Source organism: Orbicella faveolata, unplaced genomic scaffold, assembly GCF_042242905.1.
Source record: "Orbicella faveolata isolate gen_17 unplaced genomic scaffold, um_ofav_v1 contig_34, whole genome shotgun sequence".
Lineage (NCBI taxonomy): Eukaryota > Metazoa > Cnidaria > Anthozoa > Scleractinia > Merulinidae > Orbicella > Orbicella faveolata.
The window spans coordinates 8,962,033-8,972,204 of NW_028301563.1; the positions used below are offsets into that span (position 1 = coordinate 8,962,033).

General features: G+C 39.8%; 1 protein-coding gene across 1 annotated transcript; it reads left to right on the forward strand.

Annotated features, from left to right (window-relative positions):
- The first annotated feature begins 506 nt into the window (after positions 1 to 506).
- Positions 507 to 2,467, forward strand: LOC149104627 (uncharacterized). Its single transcript, XM_089270898.1, has one exon. The coding sequence runs from the start codon at positions 531 to 533 to the stop codon at positions 2,166 to 2,168; it is 1,638 nt and encodes a 545-aa protein (XP_089127024.1). The 5' UTR covers positions 507 to 530; the 3' UTR covers positions 2,169 to 2,467.
- The last annotated feature ends 7,705 nt before the right edge of the window (positions 2,468 to 10,172 follow it).

Below are 10,172 nucleotides of genomic sequence, written 5' to 3' on the forward strand. Positions count from 1 at the left end.
GTGGGATTTGGGGGGGGGGGGCCATGCGAAAAAAAATGGCTTTCGAGGGGGGGCCATCCCAAAAAAATAAGGGAAAAAGGGGGGGTCACGTGAAATATTTTATTAAAACTTTAAAATGGCATAATGTTTGAAATACAGTTAACAATAAAGATTAGCGAAAAAACTGAGCAACGACGTTTCGGTGTCATCCTGGCACCATTTTCAAGTTAAAAAATATTTGTGCGAAAAGTAAACTAATTTATACCAATGGTAGAAGTGCGAAATTGAATAAATTAAGATTAAGATAGCTGTTCAATGTTCATGTTCATTCCAATGAGGTGTCAAACACTGGTAATGAGTTCAGTGTCTGTTCAAAGCCTAAACAAATACTTTTGCGCGAATGGAGTCTGACTGTGTGTTAAGGCTCGGTTTCTTCTTGCGAATCCACAACATTTCGTGGATCAAGCAATCGAACTTTCCCTGACATTTCTTTAGGATCTTAAAGTTGTTAGTCAGGTCACCAACCAGATAAAGGTACAGGAGTAGTTGTTATGGATAAGGCAGAATATGTTCGCCTTTTGAGTGAATCTTCCATCAACGATACAGCTAAATTTACCGCCGTAAGTTCGGAGAGACCCAAGACGCGTGGACGACCGCTCAAAAACTACCACCCTTTACTGCAGAAAGAGAAACACCTTGAATCTGTCGTGCGCAAAATTCTCCCAAAACAGATTGCCGACTCAGTTTGCCCGAAAGGATCACGACTCGCCCATCTTTATGGTCTGCCAAAGACTCATAAAGAAAAACTGGCGATGAGGCCCATTCTATCCGCCACAAGTACTTACAACTTCGCCCTCGCGAGATGGCTCGACGATAAACTGAAGCCCCTGTCGATCAACAGCTACACAATATCTGACACATTTTCCTTCGCTGATGAGATTCGCAATCTGAACCTCAACGAATCTGACATCCTAGTATCTTATGATGTCTCTTCGCTATTTACGAACGTCCCACTACAAGAAACCATCGAGATCCTTGCTAATAGAGCTTTTGTTGACAACTGGTTCAACAAAACACACCATCTAAACATCAGCAAAGCTGATCTAATTGAACTGTTGTCAGTAGCAACAAAGGACCAGCTATTTCAATTTAACGGTCAACTCTACCAACAAATTGATGGAGTAGCGATGGGCTCTCCCTTGGGTCCCCTAATGGCCAATACTTTTCTTTGTTCTATCGAGGAAAAGCTACAAAACGAGAACAAGTTGCCAGACTTCTACAGACGCTACGTGGATGATACACTAGCCACAATGAAAGACATACCAACCGCAGAAGCCTTTCTGAAGACTTTGAACAACTGTCATCCATCCATATCCTTCACCATGGAGATCGCATCTAACGGTAAGCTACCATTTGTCGGCATTGAAATATGCAAGAAGGGCTGCAAGCTGGTAACAAGTGTTTACCGTAAACCCACAAACACTGGTCTCCTCTTACACCACCAAAGTCATGTCGACAACCGCTATAAAAGATCTTTAGTTAAAACCATGTTAAACCGTGCTTACCGCTTGTCCTCAACATGGGAACTATTCTCAACAGAATGCGAACGCCTTAAACTGATCTTTTCTAACCTCAAGTACTCAGATTCTCTTGTGAACTCCACCATCACCCGTTTCGTTAATTCAGTGATGTCACCAGACACAAGATCGACGCCTCCAACAGAGAATATCTACCGCATTGTCCTGCCTTTTAAAGACCAGAAATCGGCGGACATAGTAAAGAAACATCTCTCGGACTTGAGTAATAAACTTGATCACAAACTACAGCCGGTGTTCAGAAGCCGTAAAATTGGCGATGATCTCAAAGTACAAGAGCCAAAACCACCTTTGATCAATCAACAGTGCGTTGTTTATAACTATATATGTGATCTGTGTGATGCAGAATACGTCGGTTACACTAGCCGTCATCTTTACAAGCGCATTGAGGAACACCGATTTACCGCCATCGGAAAACACCTTCTAAATGAACACCGAGTTGATACAGTTGGTGACCTGACTAACAACTTTAAGATCCTAAAGAAATGTCAGGGAAAGTTCGATTGCTTGATCCACGAAATGTTGTGGATTCGCAAGAAGAAACCGAGCCTTAACACACAGTCAGACTCCATTCGCGCAAAAGTATTTGTTTAGGCTTTGAACAGACACTGAACTCATTACCAGTGTTTGACACCTCATTGGAATGAACATGAACATTGAACAGCTATCTTAATCTTAATTTATTCAATTTCGCACTTCTACCATTGGTATAAATTAGTTTACTTTTCGCACAAATATTTTTTAACTTGAAAATGGTGCCAGGATGACACCGAAACGTCGTTGCTCAGTTTTTTCGCTAATCTTTATTGTTAACTGTATTTCCAAATTTAATCTTATAATGTTTGAATATCAAAAAAATTGCTATAGAATAAACATAGAAGGCAGGATACAAATTTATTACAAACTTTCCTGCTTTAAAAAAACGTTTGGCGACAAAAAGCATTTGTAGCTACTGAAAAGAAGTATTTAACACTGTTATTTTCGAATGCAACTTTCACTGGCACTCATCTTCATCTCCGCTGTCGTCGAGTTCTTCGTCGCCGCTTGTGCTGCTATGGGAGTCTCTTTCACCAATGCTGCAAGAAGCAGCAATGCTTTCCGTCAGAGTGTACTCTTCAGGGTACATGAAGGTGTAAACATAATCTCTGACTTCCCGCTCAAGGTTGGTGGTGATTCTGCTTCTTGCAGCATTGGTGAAATAATTCCCTTCCAAGAGCTGTGCGATGTATGGCCCATCTCTTCTAAATATCGACTTGGCAACATCCTCAACTTTAAGACACTCTTCCGGGACGGCCGTTCTAGGAGGGTACACAAGGCATTGTGGAAGATCATTTCCTAGCGGGTTTCCAACACAGATTCCATAAACTCGTTGGACGTTGTTTTCAGTCCACTTCCTCTTTCTTTCATTTGACTTTCTGCGGTTTTTTTTTCCTTCTCCTTTTGTTGATGTGCTGTTTGAGTATGCCTTTGAATATGCTGTTGTAATTGCTCTTCTTATTTTCTAGTGCTTCCATGTCCTGCGTGACCTTCGTCAACTTAGCTTCTGTACATTTGATCTGTTTTACATTAAAACTGTGGGCAAATTCTTCGCCCTGCTTTAAAGTAAGCCCATTGGACTGAAAGAGTGTGGAATCGTGTTCCTTTACATCTTTCAATATGACATTCAACTTTTCCACCATTGCTCTGTGCTCTTTGATGGAGAAGTTCAGTTTTCTTCCATCACTGGGTTTCAACTGGTACCCTTGCATGGAAAACTCACTCGCCCTTTCTGAACAGCCATCCGCACCTAGAAAAATTGCTTCTTTTGCTTGTAAGATGTCAAACTGCCTGGATCGTTCAGCTGTAAACCTTTTCTTAAACGACTCGTCGCTTTCGCCATTATTGCGCATTTTGGAATGAGCCTCTTTCATGATGCTCATGTAGTAATGCGCTCTTTCCCCGATTGGATTAACAATATAAAGAAGAAAGAGCATGGAAGTGGCAGGCTGGTTTTATCTGACCCAGAGAGCGTTGCTCTATTTGCAGATAAGTTTATTGTCAAATCGAAGTTTGTGGTGGATTATCTTCAGCATCTTGAAGTGCTGGAATTTAAAAGGAAAAAGAGAGCAGAAGAAAAGGCAAAGTTAAGTAGGGAGGAGGATTATCCTTGGACTGAGTTGTGCGAAGATCTAACCAAGCTTAAAAAGCTACGTGTTCCAGAACTAAACAAGTACTCAAACCACCACGGGCTGAAGCAGCATTTGAAAAGCAGCAAGAGTGAGAAAGTAAAGGCAATTGTAAGACATTCATGCTTGCAGCAGAAGAGTCCTCTCAGAGCTGGCCAACCAACACTGAGAAATGCCAAGACATTGACACAAAATGACAACAGGGCAAGTGCTGACAGCAGTGAAACGGATGAAAGTGACAATGATGAGTATGACAGTGATGCCATTGACTCTGGGGGAGAAGATGACTCAAGTGACGTCATTCTTGCATTCATCAATTCAGATGAGGAAGATGCCAGTGAGAGGCCAAATACCACACACTCAGGGCGAGCCATAACTAGGAGATCCGAAATTGACTTCTCTTTCTTTTGATTTGTTTTTTAAACAACAGCTCTCTGTCGTATAGAGATTGTAAATATTGTCTTCATAGTGAGCACAATAACGTGAAGTAGGGGGATAATAGAGAAATATTAAAAAAGTTGAAATCTAAATATTGTTTGTTCAAATGTTTTTTTTGGGGGGGGTCATCCCAAAAAATGACCGCTATAAGGGGGGGCCATGTGAAAAAATTGGTAAGCTGAGGGGGGGTCATGCGATTTTTAAATGGTGCTTCCCAAATCCCACCAGCCCCCTCTCCCTCATAAAAAATGAACGGTCCCTAAAATATAAAATCTATTACGGTTAAGGTTGAACAAAAATCTATGTGCAGTTGTATTTCAGGGGAATTACCTTAAGGTTACCGTATACCTTCAGGGGTGTCTCACGTCCAAGCGATGTAGCGCGTCCGGTTTAAGCTGTAGATACCTAAACCCCTATATCAAATTAAAGCTTATAGAGCTGGCTATCAAATCATACCAAAAATTTTGAAATAAAATGAAGTGCCGATTTTTTCACGGCCACTAAATGCGAACGTCCTAATCACCTTTTGGAAGCTACAAGTCAAAGCGAATTTTGTTTTTCGCCAATTTATTTTTTTCCTCGGTTTCAGGACAAAAAGCGCTAAAAAAAGCGTGTCTGCGTTTTGCCATATTCAATTGCAGTAAAAAGTCACAGAACATTTTCAAAATAGGATTTAAAAAATGTGAAGTGATCGTACAAAAATTGCTCTCGGAGAAAAAATATTTCGAAATAAACAATTCGCAGACACGTTTTTGGTTTTTATATGTTAATCTAGCTACTGTTCAAATTTGAGGGTAATCAAACAAATCCCCTTTGAGTTGTAACTCTTTAAAGTGTCTGCTTCAAGCGAAAAAATTTATTCGAGAAAACAGCGCTAAGAAAAATCTCTTGCTTCGCAAACAAACTCCGCTCACAAACGCCTTCAACTGGGTTCTCAGATCACTGAGCCAATCAGCGCTTGGAAAATTTACTACCATTAACTCGCGGTGAAATTTACGCGTGAATCTCGAAAAAACCCTTGTGTTTCGCAATGCGCTCAAGGCTCGGTTTTTCTTGAAGCTGGTCTGGCAAAATGGGGAAGACGAAAAAGGATACGAACGCTAGAGTGGCTGGGCGACGAGAACAAACTGAACAAAAGAAAGCGTGGCGGAGCAAATGTGCATGGATAATATTCCAATGGATCTCAATGAGTTGGGCGATTCATCGGTATCGGACTCAACAAAAGAGTCAATGTACACGTCGCTGTTATAGCTGTCGAGTTCCCAAACTTTTACAGAATCTTTCTCTACTCTTGACTCGATCTTTTTGCCCGCTTGATACGATAGCTACAGCTTCATCCGCGAGGCCAACTTTCGCTTCTTCACTCATTGATGTGTTTTCATTCGTTCTTCGCTTTTTCGAACTGGTAAACAGAGTTTTCCGTGGTCCATGTTTACTTATAACTTAATAGAATTACATCTAATACGAAAAATGCTTGGATCTGAGTAGCCAGCCAATTCGTGGTATCCATATATTCCCGCGAAAGTAGTCTCGGTTGATTGCGTACACGTTATAGGGCTGTCAATCAAAAGGGAACTTTTACTTCCGGCCGTAACGTAAAACCTCCATTTCTCCGCCAATATTGAGTTTTTTTCAATTTTGTTTTCAGAAATTAGAGATTACTCTTCAACCATTACTTTGAACCAAAAATCCAAATTTGAAGAAAATTGCCGATCTGAAGGTATACTGTAACCTTAATAATAACTTTCATTCATGCCTAAACTACTTCGTACGTTAACGAAGTACTTACATAGAAATCTGTTAATTTGGAAAGCATAAAATTAAGACGCCATCACACTACGAGGGAGAAATATAAAAACGTAACCATCGCCGGACATTTTGGAATTGTGTTTGAGGAAAACTCGGTCGGGGAAACCACATGATTATCGTAACGTCGTCATTTTCGAAAAGCTCCGTTTCAAAATGTTTTGGCTTTTTTGAAACTAAGTAAATACAAAGATGGCTAATTGACGCCGATTGCTCTTGCCTGTAGATAACGACTTAGGTGTATTGACCACGTGATATGAAGTCCTCATCTCAGGCTTTCAAAGGAAACGTCCTCAGATGTAAGATATACCCTGTAAGTTCCATTATCATTGCTTCGAAATCCTTGAACTAAGTTACAAGGCTTTACCTTAAAAGAATAGCATAGATGAAACTCCTATATTAGCTACATACCAGTGAAGCAAGTACGTAGAGGAACAGGTAGAGGCTTTTTCTCCACCCTCCTCCCTCCCCCTGTTAAAAAAAGACGGCCCGTTCCTATTGAACAACTGTTTATTAATTGAATTTATTTGCCTTACAAGACATAGACTTGCATGAGAGACAATAACTGAGAAATGTCTTAATTGTAGCAATTTCTTACCTTAGCAGGGACCAGTCACCTCACAAATGATGGGCATCAAAACCTCTCTGGTTTGCCTTTGGTTAATAAACCTGCAATGTCTGGCAATTTTTTGTTTCAAATCGTATGTTTACTCAAGTGCTAGCTTGGCATCATTCACCAGAACAGTTGAAAAGTACTCCATGGCAGCATCTATACGCTCATTGGCACCCACTCCCGTTCCCGTAGCGTGGCTGCGATATCTCTAATGGAGCAGGAAAAGTTGGACGAAGCCAAAGAAAGCCTTGCACAAACAGCTTTGACATTATCTCTTGGATATTGGAGGAGGAGTGGCTTTGCCCGTGTCGGAGAAAAACAGTTGACTGCGTCAAAAACAGAAAGAAATTTCGAAACACCAAAGTGTGAGGTGAAATAGTACCTCGGACAAAATAGAAACACTCGCACGCTTGGCACTGTGAAAAGTGTCGGTCTCTTTGGTGGCTCGCCATTTGATGGCCACCTGATCCTTTCTGCCGCCGATTTTAAAGTTGCGCGAATAGGTGGGAGTAATGAGTATGAATTCAACTGCGAAGATTTGATTGCCGCTCGGTCATCTGCACCTCGTCAATTCCAAACTTCTCAGCTATCAATTAAACTCCATCGATCGAAACCCTCTTCTAACCACGTTTGCTTAAACCGTAAAAGAAACCCAGAAAAAAAGGTAAAATTTTTGGAAGTGCTGGTGAGGTGTAGCTCTATGCTTACATCTGTGTGAACAAAGAAAAAGACCGTTAGTGATCAAACAATGATGCACAGTGAACTGAATATAAGTTAACTTTACAAGTGGTTGTCTCGTTGCACTATTATCGGAAAATCACCTCGCAGAGGTCTGTGTCGGAAAATGCCTAGTTGCTTCACCTACATTAGTCCCATGGTATAAGTAGGCGGCAGTTTTCACCTGGTCCTTGCCATGCTTATTTTTTATCCGTTGTATTGTTCAAGTCATGTTTGTGTGTTCTTGGTCCAACACATTTACGGTTCTTATCACGTGATTAATTAGTCGTTCTGCCCAGAATACAAGAGCCCCTGAGAATTCCAGTTCGCGTCATTGAACTAGAGTAGCTACGTTTTCATAAAATTACTTCCAGTTTCGGGTTGCATTATCAAATGGCATCACCGGAAGATTTCTTGATCTTTGCTAATTAAATCAAACTGCTATTTTGTTTTTTGTTTTTTTGTTTTTTTGTTTTTTTCTGCAAAACAATCTTCCATCTCAGTGCCGGTGAATGGTGTAGAATATTGCCTTCCACGTGTACTTAAATAACTAAATAATAACTAAAATAATAACTGTACTGTTAAATGTCAATTCCTGACTGGACCTGAAATAATTCCCAATTCTAAACTTCTTTCATGCCTATATTCACACCTCCCGATATGGGGCGCCGTTTGTAAATTTATTATTTAGACCGAATTTATGCCATTTCCCCCTTATTTATAAATAATTGGAAATGCCACAAAATTTGTTTATAAATAAGACACAAGAACTTGTCCGTCGATATGCAAATAATTATTTTAGGTACGTCCTGATTTATAAATAATCTTTTACCATAGAGTTATTATATATAAATAACAAACTAAACAACTTCAATTATTTATAAATCAGGTCATCTCTAAAATAGTTATTTACATATCATAAAGTTTGTAAATCCCATTATTTATAAATAAATTACTTCGCCGGGAGTGTAAATTCATTATTTAGAAATAATAAATTTCACCTCGCCGAGTGTAAATTTATTATTTATAAATAATGAACTTTACTGAGTGTGTAAATTCATTATTTAGAAATAATGAATTTCACCTCGCCGACTGTAAATTTATTATTTATAAATAATGAACTTCACTGAGTGTGTAAATTCACCATTTAGAAATAATAAATTTCACCTCGCCGACTGTAAATTTATTATTTATAAATAATGAACTTCACTGAGTGTGTAAATTCACTATTTAGAAATAATGAATTTCACCTCACCGACTGTAAATTTATTATTTATAAATAATGAACTTCATTGAGTGTGTAAATTCATTATTTAGAAATAATGAAGTTTCACCTCGCCGACTGTAAATTTATCATTTAGATATAATGAATTTAACCGTGTGTGTAAATTCATTATTTAGAAATTCATTATTTAGAAATAATTAAGTTTCATCTCGCCGAGTGTAAACTTATTACTTAGAAATAATGAACTTCACTGAGTGTGTAAATTCATTATTTAGAAATAATGAAAGTATGAATGGCTGACCCAACGTCTCTTGCCCGATCGATTTCGGAGGCTGTTTTTCGCGCTATAAGTGAGACAGTTAATGCTGCCCTTGCTCAGGTAGGTATGCAGCCTGAAATTCAGCAGTGACAGATCTAGGGGAGGCTCCCCCCCCCCCTCTTATTTTGAATAATTGCGTTTAAGCGAGAATCACGCTTCAAATATCTATTGTGTAGTTCTTATTCACTCAACAATTCGGCAGCTCACACTGCAACAGGAACAACGACAACGACAACGACAACAACTACTCAAAGGCCGAGGTAACAGGTAAATTTTAAGACAAGAATTTGCTTCATGAAGAAAATGCAGAGCTTTTAAAATCGGGCAATCGAATAATGTATTTACTTGCTTAAATAATTTTTTGTAGCCTGCGAACAGGCCCACGTTGGAGCACGAACGCGCTCGGCGTAGCTGAGAGCGAGAAATCGACGGGCGAAGCCGCAAGAGGAGAAAGTCACTTCTTGGCGCCTCTTTCCCGCCGATCGCTATTCCTCTTCGTCACTCGCGCGTTTGACTCAAACGTGAGCCTGCTCGCAGGTTAAATTCTTTGTGACCTTTGTGACCTTTGGACGGATAGCTGTGTGACACACTTTGTTTGGCTTGATCAAGTCACGGCTAGACATGTCTATTCCAGGCAAGTCCAAAGATCGTACACGTAGAAAGCTAAATTAATTTACGTTTAAACCACTGTTGAATAGACCTTTTTCGACTGGGCGGTTTGTTGCCCCATTTCAGACCATGTGATGATACTCTTGAGAATTCTTCCTTTCAAATTTTCAAATAGTTGCGCGTATATGAAAAAATAATTTTTAGATGAATAAAAGAACAATTCTCTAGAGAATATCACGTGGTCTGTAATGGAACAACAAACCGCCCAAGCGAAAAAGGTCTATTTCAATAGAAATCAGACCTTTCACTTAACACGCCAAGCGATTTTTATTTTCTTCGTGCAGCAGTTTCTTTTCTTAAAATTTACCTGTTACCTCGGCCTTTGAGTAGTTGTTCCTGTTGCAGTGTGAGCTGCCGAATTGTTGAGTGAATAAGAACGACATAATAGATATTTGAGGCGTGGGGTGGGGGGGAACGGGCCCCCGGGCCCATCATCCAGATCCGCCACTGCTGAATTTCAGGCTGCATACCTACCTGAGCAAGGGCAGCATTAACTGTCTCACTTATAGCGCGAGAAACAACCTCCGAAATTGACCGGGCAAGAGACGCTGGGTCAGCCATTCATACTTTCATTATTTCTAAATAATGAATTTACATATTCAGTGAAGTTCATTATTTCTAAGTAATAAATTTACACTCGGCGAGA